The 17,959-nt window shown below is 36.1% G+C and overlaps 1 protein-coding gene across 1 annotated transcript in view; it reads left to right on the forward strand.

Annotated features, from left to right (window-relative positions):
- Positions 1–17,959, forward strand: part of LOC137385898 (insulin-degrading enzyme-like) — a 28,270-nt gene that overhangs the window by 5,158 nt on the left and 5,153 nt on the right. The window contains exons 3-15 of the mRNA XM_068072500.1: positions 39–115; positions 981–1,111; positions 2,688–2,857; positions 7,598–7,720; positions 9,228–9,430; positions 10,254–10,419; positions 11,499–11,671; positions 13,986–14,089; positions 15,084–15,309; positions 15,399–15,481; positions 15,784–15,928; positions 16,021–16,131; positions 17,367–17,536. Coding sequence (XP_067928601.1) covers positions 39–115; positions 981–1,111; positions 2,688–2,857; positions 7,598–7,720; positions 9,228–9,430; positions 10,254–10,419; positions 11,499–11,671; positions 13,986–14,089; positions 15,084–15,309; positions 15,399–15,481; positions 15,784–15,928; positions 16,021–16,131; positions 17,367–17,536 — 1,882 coding nt within the window. The remainder of the gene's footprint in view (positions 1–38; positions 116–980; positions 1,112–2,687; positions 2,858–7,597; positions 7,721–9,227; positions 9,431–10,253; positions 10,420–11,498; positions 11,672–13,985; positions 14,090–15,083; positions 15,310–15,398; positions 15,482–15,783; positions 15,929–16,020; positions 16,132–17,366; positions 17,537–17,959) is intronic.

A 17,959-nucleotide genomic window follows, 5' to 3' on the forward strand; every position in this document is an offset into this window, starting at 1 on the left:
TTACTTCAGCGCAGAATATTTTGCAATAATATTTCCAGGCCATCTCAGTGACCCAACCGATTTGCCAGGACTCGCCCATTTTTGTGAACATATGATGTTTCTCGGGAGCAAGAAGGTCAGTTCTTAGCGGAGCAAAAAATAATATGCCATTAGTTTTTTGCCTCAGCTGCAACTGGCGGGTTGTTAATTATTTATTTTTTGTCATTCTGGTTATCCAACATTAATGTTTAAGTTGCTCAGGAATGTATGTATGCATTACTGTGACGTAAATAACAACCAGATCTTTTCGTGTTGCCAGCTCATCATGCAAAAGCCCCGCCCCTTTACTATCTCCTTTCACACGCATTGGAAGCATGAGTGTCTCTCTGGATCATGGTCGTAAGGTCGCGGATAACAAGCGAAGCAAGCACTGTTTTTTGGAAAAATATATGGCTGTTATTAATACTAACAATACTCTTCTCCTTCCGACTCTCTGTAGTGGCCTAGCTACACACACACTGAGTAAATGTTATTTTGCGAATGCAACGCATTGATGCATCAGTACGTTATCTTGAAATTAATGTTTAAATGTTTTAATGGTTTATGTCGGTGGAAATAAAACCGATGCATTTGTGATTGGTTGAAATAGTTTATTCCAACGAACACGATGACATTTTATTCATTTCCAATGCAAGCTACTTACATTTCACTTTCAAATGACGATGATGACAAGCTTTCACACAAACAATCTTTAATTGTTTTTAACTTAAATTTAAAGGGTCTTTAATTGGGTAAATACTGCGTCGGACATGTATATATGGTAACTAAAAGCTAAATATGGAGGATAACTCCAAGTTTATGGGCACGCATAAAACTAAACAGATGGTTATTCCACAATAGATATTTCTTCAATATTTTATCATGTGCACACTAGACGGGAATCTGAAAGTGCCTTTTAATGTTACTTAGAGACATGCTGAGAGAAGGTTTAATTGTTGTAGTATCCTGGTGAGAATATGTACACAGACTTCATCTCTTCCCATGGCGGGGCAACCAATGCTTTCACAGGAAGGGAGGATACCAACTTCCACTTTGACATTGCCCCGGCTCACTTTAAGGAAGCCTTGGATATGTAAGTAGAAATACATTAGTGTTGAGCTGAATTAATAGTATTAATAACATGTCCGTATCACAACATCCGTATATAAATCCCTAATACTTCTCTGATCATGAATACTGAGTTATTTCAGGTGCCAGAGGTTTAGCTACAGTACTATCTATTATTCTTACTCAGCACCATGAAATATAATTCATTCATAGATCTGCATTGAATACCTTAGCAACTTCTATTGCATATCGTGAAGCCAAGGCGGAGGAATGTGTAATTACATTCAACTCAACATTTGCTTTTGGGGCGTATAGTCAGATTTAAAACGGAAGCATATCTAATTTGGCTGTTATTTTTTACCCGGGCCATGTTTGTTCTCTGGAATGCAAGTCTAACCACAAATTGTGTCGATGGCGCTCAGTATAGACCATAATTATCTATTGTCAGTTTGTCATTGGAACCTAACATTTGAAACCATTGTTTACTGGAAATTTTTTCATACGTTGCATCATACTTAGTATTGCGCAAAAAAGCAATAAAATGTAGATAAAATTCTTAAGACTAATAAAATCCAACTCAGTCATTGTAAATACCAATTAGAAGTGCTAGCTGTTTATACCGTGTCCTTTGTACTTGTGTAAGGCTTCACAGGTGCTTGTAATTATTTGTTTTTGTTAAATATTGGATTAATATCATTAATATCATTGTCACGTAGCCATATTGGTAGAGCCATGAGACATGTGGTAATAAAGTTTTATTGCAGCATTTCTGGAGGAGTCGGCTATCTGGCTTGTCCCAAATGGGCATGCTGCCAATGGGCCACTCTATGTGAGAAAAGAAATTTGATAGCTCATTACTGTTTAGTTTACATTACAATGTTGACAATGACACATCGTAATCGTGATTAAAACGCTGAATTTTTGGTAGTCAAAAAATAGTAAAAACAATACCTTAATGTGATCACAACTGAAGATTCTGACATAATGTTTAACCGTCACAATAATATGTTTAGTGGCCCATATCATGAAAGTTTTTTTATTTCGTGGCATAGCCAAGAATCCACTGACTTGGGCCCTTGCATGCTCTGTAATAACCACATAACTATCTATCCGGTAATATTGCGTGCGTTTGTTAATATGTGTAGGTGTAACCTATTTAAAGGCTGAAGTACGCTGGAGGCAAACTAGCAGGCATTGTAAAGCACTAGTAATAACGTCAATCGTGTAACAAATGCTTTACCACTTTACGGAGAGCACAAAAAGGATCAAATACAAGCACATGCTGTTTTCCTTGACATTAATATAAATCAATTTTTATTATGACACGTCTAATATGTACTGTATATTTTTAGTAGTTATCTTCTGTGATGTTATATCTAAAGCCATTTGTATTCTGAATGGTGTTATATTATTTAGAGTGATGAAAGTTGATTTAACTTTGATGTATTACTTTCTTTTCATGTGTTTCAGATGAAAACATACTCATTGATGATCAAGCACTCTTGATACATGCGAATTCGCAAGCCTTTTTACATTTATTGTAAAATTATCCAGGTTTTTTTCACCAAGGTGATGAAAGAGACAAACTAACTTTGTTGTAGATTCGCGCAGTTCTTCATATGTCCTCTGTTCACGGAGTCGGCGAGCGATCGTGAACTCAAGGCGGTCCACCACGAGAATGAGAAGAACAAACAGAATGATCACTGGAGGCTTCACCAACTGCAACAGTCTCTTTCCAACCCCGGTCACGACTTCCACAAATTTGGCACAGGTATGTCTGATATGAGTATTTAGATTGTATGTATTTATTGAGCGAAGGAGAAGTTAGGGCACTACTATGCTGATGGAAGAAGTTAGGGCACTACTAAGCTGGGTTCGTTATCACCAAAGAAAGTCAATCAGTCTCAAAGAAATTACTAACTACTTGTGCAACTCATAGCCAACTTATTGAATTAATATTTAGTGTTCCAATTTGTTAAAAACAATTTATATTCGTCCCGATGTCAGTACTTCAAGTTCACTATGTAATGGGTATGGTATTGGTGTCGTATCTGTCAGTCTTACCGAAACAACTAAATAAGGTAGATTATATAACTTCTATTTGTCATCATCCATTTCTGATGAAGAATAGAAGTTGTTTTTGTATGTCTTCTTAAATCATATTGCTAAAATGGCCAGCCACATAATTGCCTTTGATGTTCAAATAAGTGCACAAACTTTCTCGCGCCATTCTCAGAGGGTGCTCGCTACCATGGATTACTCAGGCATTTTAGCATTCTGTTGTGGAAAGTGCAAATGAACCGGCAAGGTGAGCAAACCACACGTTCAGTTATGTAGCTCATCTGAATACGGGATTGGTGACTTGTAAGGCTCTGACCTGACCCATACCAAGTGTCATTAAACGCATATTTTTAGTCAGTTTTACTTGATGTACTGTCTCGCTGTACCCAATAAATCATAGCAATGTTTCTAAGGAGTCAATGGACTGTGAGATCTTTCTTCTTTGTCTGCGACGCTGGCTCCTCTTGTCTCGGAAACGTAACAGCAGCTAACCTCTAGTTACGTGTTGCTTCCCTCTTGGTTCATCATTCGAAGCATCTGTCAAGTTACTAATATAATATCAGTTACTGAGCACCAGTCTATTAGCAAGACTGGCTGAAAGCTTCCATAACTTGTGGTTTAAAAATGCTTTCTATTTATATAAATCTCAAAGTCTGTGTGTAATTTAGTATGTCCAGCTATAGCTATTAAAATATTGGAATGAAGAATCCGTATTGCAGAAGATTTGATCTCGGAACCTCCTGTTAGCCAGGCAAATGCCTTACCAATTTAGCTGCACGAGATTGATGGATTCTTTGGGTGATATATGTCGCTATGTGGGTGAAAATACGCTACAGCGCACCGTTACGGCGCAACGTAATTTTATGATTGCTCTCCCATGAGAGTAAAGTAGTTAGCCCTTATTAGTAAGCTTACTCAAATTAGCCATTGACAATGTGCCAGGCTAATGGCAAGTGGCAGGCAACTGCATAACCTCTCATTGTTTATAAGCTGATTTTTAATACCCGTGCATTCCGCTAGTACGTTAATAAGCATTATACTTTATCCTATCGGTCAGAATCAGAACAACGATTAGCATCATATATCAATAGTCAACATCATATATCAATAGTCAACATCATGTATCAATAGTCAACATCATATACCAATAGTCAACATCATATATTATTAGTCAACATTATATACTATTAGTCAACATTATATACTAATAGTCAACATCATATACCAATAGTCTACATCATATATCAGCAGTGAGCATTTATGCTGTTAACTACACAGTTCACTGAGTACGTTTTGAGTATGTTATTGACAGCATATTGTATATGTGATAAATCCTATGTCAGGGAATTTTAGAGATGGTTCATTTGCATTCATAAAATACATGCAGCTTTGTTCTACACAGTATTTCCATTTCGAAAAAATAGTTATCGGTACCCCTGCCAACTTTGAGCCATAAAAATCTATATGTTATTGCCTTATTGGGGGTTTCTGGCTCAACATGTTGGTCGTTTTTTTCCAAGTTTTTGCTTACCATATAAGGAGAAATAGCAGGCACTGGCAGTGCTTGTCGTAAAACCACATTGCGCTGCTTTAAAAAAAAGCGCAAAGCTCTGGAACTGAGGCTGTTAACTGCTTTTCAACGTTTCCATAAGAATTTTAGTAAACAACTAGGAGATATTTTTTGCTTTCGCAGTATTGTAATTTTAGATTATGACCAGGTCATCATTGGCGCTAGCAGCCGTCCATTGTTACAAGACCTGGGTCCTGGTGTTGGATGAATAACATGAGTCACCTTGTGAATAACCAGAGCACAATGGAAATCTTGTTGATGGAATTGGATAATCTAGGGTGTTGTGTTATAGCTATGTTACCTATTTAATTGCGTATTTACAAATTTTAAGGTGCTGAAGTTTTTCATATCATTGCGCTGTTGTACTATATTTAACCTCTTTGCTGCCAAGCTCACATTTTCTGCAGCCTTTTCTCCAAGTAATCTATAGCCTAAGTGGAGCGAAACTGTTACATTTGTTTAACTAGATTTTAGTGTCCTTTATTAAAAACCATTTTGATTGCTTCATCGGTCACATTGTTCATTCATGGTTTTCGGCATGTAGAATTAGAGCTTTTGCAAAGCCTGGTCTATTTGCTACACAGTTATATGTCCCCTGGTTTGCAGAAGAGGTCATGCTAATGTCATTGCTGTCTGTTTCTTCGGGAATTCAAGTTTACATACGCTTATACAGGGTACATCTAGTCTTAGATTTAATCTAGGCTTTATCTGTAATAATGCTTTTAGCTCGGTCTTAGCTTAGGTGAAGGTCATTAAAACAACCCATTTTGTTCCCAACTAGCCCTTACATGTATATTAGATGCCGGATTTTTAATGCAAACAGACAGCTGCATGAATAGACATCCATATAAACAGTAACGTCCAATATAGCCAGCTATGATAAAGACTTCTTTATATATAATAGTAACATCAACCTGAGTATTAGTCTGTCAGACAGTCATTTATTGGTGGTATTCATACTTTGAACTAGGGTCAGAATTAGTTGAGCGCTAGTAGACTATGAGATATTTTAAAAAACAACTTGAATTGAATGTTGACTGACTATGCAATAAATGAACATTTTAAAAGCTAAATCTGTAAATCATTGGCTATGCTTTTAAACATTAGGAGTGTTCAATATTTTTGTTAAGTTAGCGGATACAACCTAACTCCATCCACAGAGATGCTGTCTGAAGCCATCACTGTTTACATTAATCAGGTGAAGAAGAAAAGTTTGCCCGAGTCAATCGTTTCCATTTATGTTATAAGACTTCAGTGTTAACATACATGTCTGTTCATTTATCTGTAAGTTTTAAGCATGACTAGGGACAAGTGTGGGCCAGGCTTAATTAACTCTGTTTTTATGTAACCGTATTTAGAGCCTTGCCATATCCGCTTGGTGTTTTCTAGCGTGAAACCTGCCAGTGCCTCAAACGTTCCTACTGTTTCTATTTGTGCGCTGTATTAGCCTCCTCTGTGATTTCAGTAAATATCTAGGCCTTTCCGTAATCCACCGCAGCTTCACCTCTCATGCATATAGTGAAAATCAAATTTACGCCGGCTTTGAGAGTAGCACTCGACTTAGCCTTGCATTTGCATACACGAATTATCAAACCTCGCAGTCCCTTCCTCGTTTGATAAATAACAACCTGGGTCATCTTATACTTCATAGAAGAGCTTTGACCAGGGCACTCTCAATGATTGCAATCTTTGTATGGCTCTGCTTTTAGCTCATGTGTACAAAATTTATGCATATTTTAGTTCACAGTATAGCAGCCACAAGTTTCGTATTCCTACACCGTCAAACCTTTACCTATGATCACCTCTACATACGGCTTTTTGACATGTAGCGTAAAATTTGAACAGATAACTGTCTCAACCTATGAAGTAATTCCCTTTCCATAACATCCAAGATTACAATACAGTTTTACCAGTTAAAGGAGAAAACAGGTTGACATTTAAAAATTAAATGTAGAAACAATAAAAATATATAAATTACGTTAATTTAACTTATATCTAGTGTAAGTTAGAGTGAGTGTTGTGTATTTCTATCACTCACCCTATCACTGAACCTAAACATTGCTGAGCCTACATTTCTATTTGCGTATCTCTGGAGTAATGTACCAAACGGTTTTTTATAGAATTTTACTCTTTCAAGTTTTTACATGTAATTTAAGCTTTTGTATTTATTTTTTGCTTAGTTTTAATGTATTTGTTCTAATGCTATATGTAATTAACTGAAGTATTTACCTTGTTTTTAGACTTAGGAACATATTGTATTTTATTTAATTTGTTCTTAAGTACATAGTTTTGAAATTTTTAATATTTTCTTCTACTGCTTTATTGATGGTGCCAGGAAAAAGAAATTTCTAAAAAAAAGGGCTCGGCTTCTAGTATCAATGCATGGAACGAGAATAGTCAACACCTGTATGCTTGATTCTCTGCATTTAACTAGCATAAAGTCTGTTTTTATATTGTTAGGTGCTACCCATTGGTTCTATCTAAAGCGATTTAAGTTAAAATTATTGTGAATAAATAATTATTAGAAGTGTAGCTCTAGTATATAAATAATTACAATTTTTCAACTATTTCCAGAACAATAAGCATAGCAATGTCATCCACATCCCTCACCACTACCTTATCGTCCCGTTTCAGTTTGTTCGATATCACTGCTCAACATTTAGGGATTCCAACTGCTATGATGGTGATTAAATTATTTTGTGAAATTGTTCTCAGTCGCTAGTTTCCGCTCCATGATTCTAACATACAGTTGCCTCCCTAGACAGCCAGTCAAACTCGTCCCTCCACAGTCAGTCAAACTTCTGATGAATGCTTCTCTAGACAATAATATTTTCTAGTCTCCGCTGATATCTAACACCCAGCATCTCTTACTATATGCAGGTAACAAGCTCTCGCTGGAGACAATTCCCAAACAGAAAGGAATCAATACCAGATCTGAGTTACTCAACTTCCACAAGAAGTTCTATTCGTCCAATTTAATGAGCCTGGCTGTGTTATGTAAAGGTATGTTTTTAGTTTGTTTCTGCTGGTCATACGTGTGATTTTTATAAGGAATTTCTATACATTTCCATATATGCATCATGTCTGATCGACATACTTCTCATACCTACATGCGTGATTCATCTTATTGAGATATAAGATATGTGCATACGTTCTTGTATGCACGTGCACTGTATGATTGAGATAGTGTTCTCTCAGATGCATCTGTATCATTCGCACAACTGAAATATCTGATTCTCATATGCTTAGAGGGCGGTTACACCAGAATTTTAACAAGTTTATATGGCAATAACCTCTTCGTACTTGAATTTAAGCTGAACTCAATTATAGATTAGCCTCCCTTTGTCTGCCCCCTGTGTGATAGGATGTTAAATCTGACAACTACATACAAGTATTCTATTGCTCAGTGTAATTGCTTAACGATTCATATAAGAATATATAGCAGAAAATAGACGACTTATTCTGGTCTCATCTTTGTAGTGCAGCTAGGTATTTGAGATTTTGCTGTGTTGTTAGTTAAATATTTACATGTAGATAAGTTTGATCAAGCAGCAATATAATTCCAACTAGTGTTAAACTTTGCCAACTCTTAGGTTTTAGCTATTGTAGTAGCAATGTACTTAGGCTTGTTTAGATAGAGAGTGCTACGGAATAGACTTGAATTTCTGAGTCATGTGTTTTTGAAAAATCAGGTGGAATGATGAATAAGGATATTATATAATGGTACTCATGATAAAATTTAACTTACAAACAAATATTAGGCTATCTTAAACAAAGTTATCCAAAGCCTTGAACAACAGAAAAAGACGTAGTGATAATGCATTGGTCAAAGCTTCAAGTTTTTAGATAGCCATGTAGATATTCAGTTTCATAACTTCCTGATAAACCCCTATGTATTTGTCATTGACCTGTGTTACTACATGCATGCCGAATGATTATAAATTGTTCAAGGAAACAACTATTAATTGTTGTAAGCTAGCCACTGTCACACCTTTTTTGATAGTAGTCATATTACTAAACACTCTCATTCACTTGTATATCCTATATGAACAGTCAAGCTGGCTCATATCTCTCTTTTATAAACTTTTTTATAAACGCTCTAACACTCCAGCTAAAATGTACCCCTAAGAGAAAAGTTCTTTTGGAACTGTACTAATACTTGCAAGAGGCGACAATTCTACGTGTTCAACCTTCACCTCAGTTGCTCACCCCTAGTAATTATACATAACTGGGTGCTTCATAGCCCATGATGCCTTGAAATGTTTGTGAGAAGACATATTTTCAAGTAGATGAATAATTTTTTTCATAATCAATGTTGTTAGTATTGTTCTCGCGTTTTTGCTCAAGGTCAAAGAAAATAACCTCAGCTTTCTCAGCCTCGCTAACGAGAGATAGTTTTTTGAGTCATGTTCGAGGCACAGTTGTTGACAGTAATTTATTTAGTGCTGTTGGATTCATGTCAATTATTTGTTGTTAATTAACGTTATAGTACTAGTCACTCTGCTTACAGAATCTCTAGATGAAATGACGATGTATGTATGCGAGCTGTTTGGAAACACCATGAACAAAAGGGTAAAGAAACCAAGCTGGCCTGAGCACCCGTATGGTCCTCAACAACTGAGGAAGAGGGTGCATGTCGTGCCAATTAAGGATATAAGAACTCTGGAATTGCTATGGCCGTGTGATCATCTTCACAAGTGGTGGCAGTCTATGGTAGGTTTGTAGCTGTGTGTGTATTTATTGAAGTTGGAAGAAATTAGAACAAAACAGTTTAAATTCATCCCTAAATGAATTGAAATTCATCCTTAAATGAATTATTTAAAGTCAAGTGAGCGATGGACTAAGTCTAAACTACATGTATATAATTATAGAATAATAGATAAGAAATGAATGTGCTGCTGACAGTATTCAGAATGTTCAGAAAAGAATTTAAACGATACTATAATGACATAAATACACTGCATGTAGATAAGAGTAAAATATAGCCACAAACAGGCATGAAACAGTCAAAGGCTTGTATAGTTTTTTAAAGATATTATTTCCATAGTTTTGACAACTGATAGCATTCATGAATAAGAGGAACAATGGTAGAAGTGTAATATATATAATCTGTCACATTCTTTTGTCAGTCTGGCAGCTGTCAACTGATAGCTAGTTGGATGGGTTTCTCCTGTTTCTCTGTTATATTCTCTTGTTGGTTTGATCTTGTAGTATGTTATCAACCTATAATATTAAGCATGCATTGACTCTATAATAATATATGCATATTACCATATCTTACCGTAATTATGGTAACCAACTAATTCTTTAAACACACGCTTATCACGTCTTTGACTACTCTTAGTAACTCGTGTCCGATTCTTGTCCAGACTCTATATTGAAATTATACTAATGTATGCAAGTCACGACTGACTATTGCATGCACACAGCTCTGTGAATACTTAATCATGTCTACAAAATATTCATAGTATATGCTTTTTCCGTTGCCTGTTCTAGTCTGTTGGCCTATGCGTGAATGGAAGTCTGTCTGTTGTAGCCTGAACACTATCTAGGCCATCTAATAGGACACGAGGGCCCGGGTAGTCTCCTTTCAGCACTCAAGTCCCGAGGCTGGGTGAACAATATATGCGCAGGTGGCAAGCCTGGAGCTACAGGTTTCTCGTTCATCACCCTCAATGCAGACCTGACAGAGGAAGGTCTTGGTATGTATCCTCTGCCTGCGTGGTCTATACTCCTTACGATGTATACTCCTCACGGTCTATACTCCTTACGATGTATACTCCTTACGATGTATACTCCTTGCGATGTATACTCCTTGCAATGCTATACCCCTTACGATGCTATACTCCTTACAATGCTATACTCTTTACGATGTATACTCCTTACGGTCTATACTCCTTACGATTTATACTCCATACGATGTATACTCCTTACGACCTATACTCCTTACGGTGTATACTCCTTACGATCTATACTCCTTACGGTCTATACTCCTTACGATGCTATACTCCTTACGATGTATACTCTTTATGATGTATACTCTTTATGATGTATACTCCTTACGATGTATACTCCTTACGATGTATACTCCTTACGATGTATACTCCTTATGATGCTATCAAAAGACAGATAAATGGTTGTAGCTACAATATTGTTAGAGAACAGTGTTTTTGTAGCTCTTTAAAAACACTGTATATTGAGGCACAAGGACACTTCAGTGATTTTATGATAGACAGTTGCATTTGTTTTATCTATAACTTTAGAACCAGTAATTCGTGTTCCTTGGATTCTCTAGTACAATGAGAATGCTATTACATGCTTCTTGATAAACCAATAAGGCAGACATCCATATATCCACCATGCTGCTTATGCTGTAGGCAAGCTAAGAAAAACTTCAGGGAACTGTATTATGTTTGAAATATAGTTTTGGTTTTATGTTGTTTATGCCAGAAGCAAAAATAATAATTTTTGCCTTATAATCTTAGTTTCATAACCAAATATTCAAGCGTATGCTATGATAGGGTACATGATATGATGGGAAAAAATGGGAGAACCGCAGTTGTTGAAAGAGCTGGTCATTTGAATCTGCTCAGTTGAAAAACTATTACCGGTAATATTGAACTAAATTATAAAAAGGTTTTGCACACCCAGCATGGCTTGCTTACTGTGAATAGTAAGTTATACATTCTAATAAAATATGTAAATGGTTCAAAGGATTACATAACTAGTAGAACAGTAAGTATTACCATTTCAACGCTTTTCATATGTGACCTTGTTTCAGTACATGTGGATGATGTGATCACAGTAGCCTATGAGTATATACACATGATCAGAGCTGCGGGCCCTCAGCAGCGCATCGTGCAAGAAGGACAAGATCTCAATCTAATGAATTTCAAGTTCAAAGATAACGAAAAACCTAAATCTGTAGTGATCTGCGCAGCTGAAGCACTTCGGGTAAGTCTAGGTTGTTAATCATATTCCTCTGCTTGTGATTGGTGCAGTTAGTTAAGGCCAAATTATAGACAAGTCTTATTTTGCTTGCTTCATCGGATGCTGGCTGATATCGCTTGCTTCATCGGATGCTTGCTGATATCGCTTGCTTCATTGAATGCTTGCTGATATCGCTTGCTTCATCGGATGCTTGCTGATACCGCTTGCTCATCGGATGCTTGTTGATATCGCTTGCTTCATCGGATGCTTGCTGATATCGCTTGCTTCATTGAATGCTTGCTGATATCGCTTGCTTCATCGGATGCTTGCTGATATCGCTTGCTCATCGGATGCTTGTTGATATCGCTTGCTTCATCGGATGCTTGCTGATATCGCTTGCTTCATTGAATGCTTGCTGATATCGCTTGCTTCATCGAATGCTTGCTAATATCGCTTGCTTCATTGGATGCTTGCTAATATCGCTTGCTTCATTGGATGCTTGCTGATATCGCTAGCTTCATCCGATGTTTGCTGATATCGCTTGCTTCATCGAATGCTTGCTGATATCGCTTGTTAAATTTGTTAAGGCTGTTTGCTTTGGCCTTCCAGATCAACTTTCACTTCCTGGAGGTTTTAATGCATTTTTTGTTCTCTGTTAGAGTTTAATTTAGAGAAAGTCAGTATATCCTTAGCGCACCTTCCTAACAATAATACCATGGTTTTGTTGTTCAACATGACAGCGCTAACTGGAGCAGTATCTCAATAAGAACACCATACTGTTGCATGGTGCTTTACATGATAGGTATTCACTTCAGATGCAACTCATTATCTCTCTCCTTATGCCTGATCATCCCTGTCTATATAATAAGTCTTAAGTAATCTCGTTAACAGTCATTGAGCTCTAAAGTTATAAAATGTTTCACTGCATTAACATAACGGAAAAAGTATTCTCACTTTTATGTCAAAATTTGTAATAAAACCAAACTTTCACGATAAGGATGAAGATGCTGTTGGTTTCCAATTATAATAGACTAATGATTATTTTCATTAGTTATTTTTTATCATGATACATTTTTGCAGGATAACAATAGGGAGTAGAGGGATGACTGATAATAACCTGGTTCGGCAGTTTTAATACAGTACTAATAATAACTTAGTTCTTGATTTGCCAATGAAGTTCGGTTAGTTAGCACACACTCAAAAGTCTAGCCCAGTTTTACCAGTTCTATTTCAGTAGCGCTGCTATCAAGGGGCACTACTTGCTGTTGTTGTATTAATCTGTCTCATTTGAAGGCTTCTCAGATGTGATTGACTAAGGAAGGAGGTAGCAATAACGTACTCATCATTCTACGCTGCTGAGTTTTCGTTTCGGATCATTAGACTTTGATTGTGTTAGTTGTCCAAATAAACACAGTTCCTTTTAAGAAAAAACATCAGGAATTTCCTGGTAGTTTTTTGTTGTCATAATTTGCATTAATGCTCTAAATGGCCATCGGAACTGTGTGCTGTTTTTATTCTGTTAACCCTGTGTGGCCTTTTTATTGCTCTGCGTTTATTTTCTTGCAAAGGAGTTACATTCTCATGCTTTTTTATTTATTTAAAGTCCATGCAAGCAGCAGTCCTATATTTCTGTATGCTCGTGACCTTTTCAACTTCTATAGGATTCGAATAGCTTAGGTATAAACTTACTTTTGTTCTCAAGGGATATTTAAACAGAATATGCAGCTATTTGAGGAATTTGAAAAATTCAATCGCCTCAACTAACAATGTTTGAATGGCTGACATTAGGAGCTCATAATAGCAGATTCAAATTTGCATAAATTCAATACGGTCACAATTTCTAAAAGCTCTGCAGTATGACTCTAGTTTATTTGAAGGCATTCGATTAATATTGATGAGCCAGTAACTTGGACATTCTTAATAATTATAAAATTGTGTTAGTTATGCATCTTATGTGGTTACCTAGTGAAATGTACCTTCTCATTATGAAGGCGCTACTTGTCAATTGAATGTTCAAAAACATATAAAAAGAAGTGTTATATATTAGAACAAGGAAAGTACAATATTGGTTCAGGAAGCAGTACAAAGAACATACAGTTTAGTCATGCAAAGCTTCAAAGTCACATTATTTGGGTATAGCGCACTCTCTCCTATTTTATTATACATTTTATGTATATGTTTTTGTTCTAGTCTTTACCTAACATGTGGTTATAGGATGCTTTTATGCTATATCGCAATATTGATCAACTTATAGTTTGCCGAATAATATCGAAGGTCATCTACTGTAGTTTGTATTTACTTATGTTTTCGAAGAATAAGATGGTGTTGATATTTGCAGCTCTATCCTCTCAGAGAGACAATTAGTGGGCCTCATATCTGGAAGACCTATGAACCTGATGTGATTCAGGCACTCATGGACAAACTTGTTCCTGAAAACATGTTGTAAGTATGCCAATTTTCGGCCATATAAAAACCTATCACATCAAACCTTTAGCATTGAGCATGCTAATTGGCAGTCATTGGCTGTTAGAGAGGGTGCACATGTTGGAGGTTTATATTATTATTGCAAGCTGTACGTTGTGTATGTGACAGTTATTTTAACACCTCTCATACAAATGTTTGCAAGAATTCTAACTAATGATGCTTGACTTACCCCTCTACTTTTTCACCTCTTTTATTGGCCTTTAAAATATTTTGCAATTTGAATATGGTCAATCACGCGATATGTCGCAATTGGCTCACACGATACATCCTCCGTAACAATAAGGGAGGAGGGAGGGGAGTTACTGGAACGGGAATGAATGGAGGGGAAGAAGAGGGGTGATAACTACATGCAAGGTGGCTGAATATGATTTTAAATATTTCCAGTTAGATGCTCAGTTCCAAATGTTTGCACTCAGTATTGCAATCAGGAGTTTCTTTCTATTGTCATTTTTATCAGTAGTTTGAGTTGAATCATTTATAATTCTCAATTCAATGATCTGAAATAATATATGAAAGCTTTATCCTTTTCAAGAGATCACTTGCACTTGATTTTAAAACCTGATGTTTGTACATAGCTTCACACAAAGTTTAAAACAGTCATAGGTTTCATGATCACATTGGTATTGTGTTTTTATATGTCGAATTAAGATGTCATTTTTAATACAATATCAGATGGCACTGAAGCTAGGTCTAGGAAATACTGGATTAAAAGCAATGGTTTTAATTTTAGTGCAATTTAAGATTAGCTAGTTAACAATACTTGACAGAGTATTGTAATTTGGCAATTCCCTTATCAGTCATTGTCTTCCAAAAGTCAAGATCTGAGTTAACAATTGGCTGTGTGGATTAAAAATCACATTCACATTGACTATTTTTTGGTTTTTGCTTAGTAATGCGTGACAATTCTATGTTTGCCACTTTCATAGTTTCACATGTAGGCTTTTTGTTGCAGATCAATCGTTGTAAGTCAAAGCTTTGCCGCTAAAGCTAACAAGAAGGAGCAGTGGTACGGTGTAGACTACTGCATAGATCCCCATGATGTAGAATTAGAAGCTAAGTGGCGAGAGCCCGAGGTCAATGAGGCTCTTAGGCTACCTGAACCTAATGCATTCATCCCTCGTAACTTTGAAATGTGTGAGCGGGACACTAACCACTCTCAGGTTCCAAGGATTATCAAGGTTGGCATCGCATCTTGGAACATCTCTTAACAAAGTTTTTTTATTCTGGAAAAAACATGATGTTTTGAACTTCTGACTGTTTTCTCTAGAACACTGCTCTGAGTCGCTGTTGGTTCAAACAAGACGATGAGTTTCTCTTACCCAAAGGCTGCATGACTCTCGCCATTAGAAGGTACGTATGTTTTATAGTCTCTATCACTATGGTTACAGTGTACCAGTTCACACATACTAACTCTAGTCTCCAACATATAAAAATTATGCATGGTATGTTGAATGGTTCATAAGTGGGTGACAAATATAAAATGTACATACAATATATATAATATACAAAATTTATATTAAAAATACATGTATATATATTTTAATATAAATTTTTATATTAAAAATTTATATTAAATTTTTAATATTAAATTTTAATTTATACTACAAATTAATACAAATCTGCGAGTTTGTATTAGTTTTTTTTGCTTTCAGTCCGCTGGCAGTCAACAGCCCACTAAATGCAAACCTCACCTGGCTCTACCTCCGGCTCTTTGATGATGCATTTGCCGAGCACTGCTACGAGGCTGAGCTGACCAAGCTCACCTACAGCCTTAAGACTCCTCACTACGGATTCGTGGTTAATATATTATTAGTTTCATCGTCTCAAACTGTTTTAATAATGCCGATCTGTGTCCGATCTGTGTGTCTGACTGTCACATGTTCTTACAGCTAAACATCGCCGGATATACAGACAAACTGAGTGTCTTGTTGGAGACGATCATGTCGACACTCACTACATTCACACCAGAGGAGAAGAGAGTTGCTGTCTTTAGAGAGCAGGTGAGTCCACATACATTCTATCATTAATCCTTTTAATGACATTAGTGAGGTAGGTGTTGTGAATCAAATTTATTAGCTATTGTTTGTTAGTCAGAAACCCAAAGATTTGATGTTGGTATCACTTTTTAAAAGCATGCGTCAGGGAGTCAAGCCAGTAACAAATATATTTGTTACTGGCTTGACTGAGAAGGCTTTAGGCTATCAAACATACTGTACATTAAGAAGCTTTTGCTTTCTATGGTTTTAGGTTCCTATTAAGGAAACACAACTCCACGTCTTGTATTATGAGTGGTGATGCACTTTCATATTAGTTAGATAGATAATCATCAGGCCTGAATAAACTTACTAACTCCCATAGCCTTTGTCAAGAGATTTGCTCTCTTACTGCAGTAGAGCTGGACAAAAATTCAAAAACAGTATTGACAAGCACTTCACTTTCAGTTCAGTTGACTAATAATATAAGCATATGCTATAGAAGTAACCAGGTAATATTATAAAACGTCGTGCTATGATTTTTCGTATGTCAAAGTAAAAATATCCAAATTTATTTTATGGTAACAATAATAGCATTTCTTCAACAGTAAATTTAAAAAAAATGAAGATACTGATTTTATGGATAAACTTGGCATGCAACTGGTTCTTATTTTGTTGCTTTACAATTTCTTATTATAAAGATATTTTTTCAAAGTTTTATCACAAAATCATGGAATAAAATATAGTAAGTTTACTAAAATATGGTTACTAGAAGTGAGTTGTCCTCTGATCTGCTGAAATGACACAAATTTTTAAAATAAACTCCAAGTTTTTGCTGGCGTACCTATATGCGTTCTAATGCATGCATTAAGTTACTCCGTAATTCATTGAAAATGTACAGTTGGTATTGCATGTCCAATGCAGCTAGATGTCCACTTTTTTTGTCTAAAACAATATTGTAAATACTTTTAGGCCAAATGCTAGTCATATCCATCTTATACCGTCTAGCAAAGCAAAAGGTTAAGTTAGTCTCCAAATGGTTTTAGTTGTGAAAACAAGTATGTAACGTAACATTATCTGTGTGAAAAAGTGTAGGCGGTTTTTGCGAGTATAACATTGTACGTTACTGAAACATTAACTGTCACTCAAATTATTTACCGCAATCTTCCATAAGATAAGACTTGTAAAGATCAAAGCTAAGCAGTCGAGCTTCATTCTTTCTTTGCTAGTACATCAAACGGTTTTTATTCTCTTCCTTGTAGTACATCAGAGGGCTGAAGAACTTCAAGATGGCACAACCAACGATGCACGCTGACTATCGACTAGGGCTGCTTCTTAAGGAGGGCGGCTGGACCATTGAGGAACTGCTTGAGTGTGTCGATGAAATGACAATGGCTAACTTGCTTAGCTTCATTCCACAATTTTTCTCCAGGTACCTTGACTGTTTGAGGCTGGACGGCGTAGCCAGCCCTGTGCTGTCTAATATGATTGCAGCTGTGTGCTGATATCATGTAATATGTGTTGTGATTAAGATGCGTGATTAACCTCACTAGAGTGCTCCCCTTGTTTATGCTCTGTCAGGGGTAGACAACTCTAAGTTATTTTTACAAGAAATAATGATTACCTTATACAATCAAGTATCAAACCTTTACACACAAAATTAATTTGTTCAACATCCTTTGTATGTTTTTTTTGTCAGAGCAAACATTCTTATAATAACCTGTCCTAATTTGCTGCACAGCCCAGAAACCTACCTAAAACTTGAGTAGATAATAAGTAATGACTCATAATATTAAAACAAATTAATTATATAAATTTATGTCAAACTAATGTAAAACAACTAAATAATGTGTAA

Source organism: Watersipora subatra, chromosome 1 (assembly GCF_963576615.1).
Source record: "Watersipora subatra chromosome 1, tzWatSuba1.1, whole genome shotgun sequence".
NCBI classification, from domain to species: domain Eukaryota; kingdom Metazoa; phylum Bryozoa; class Gymnolaemata; order Cheilostomatida; family Watersiporidae; genus Watersipora; species Watersipora subatra.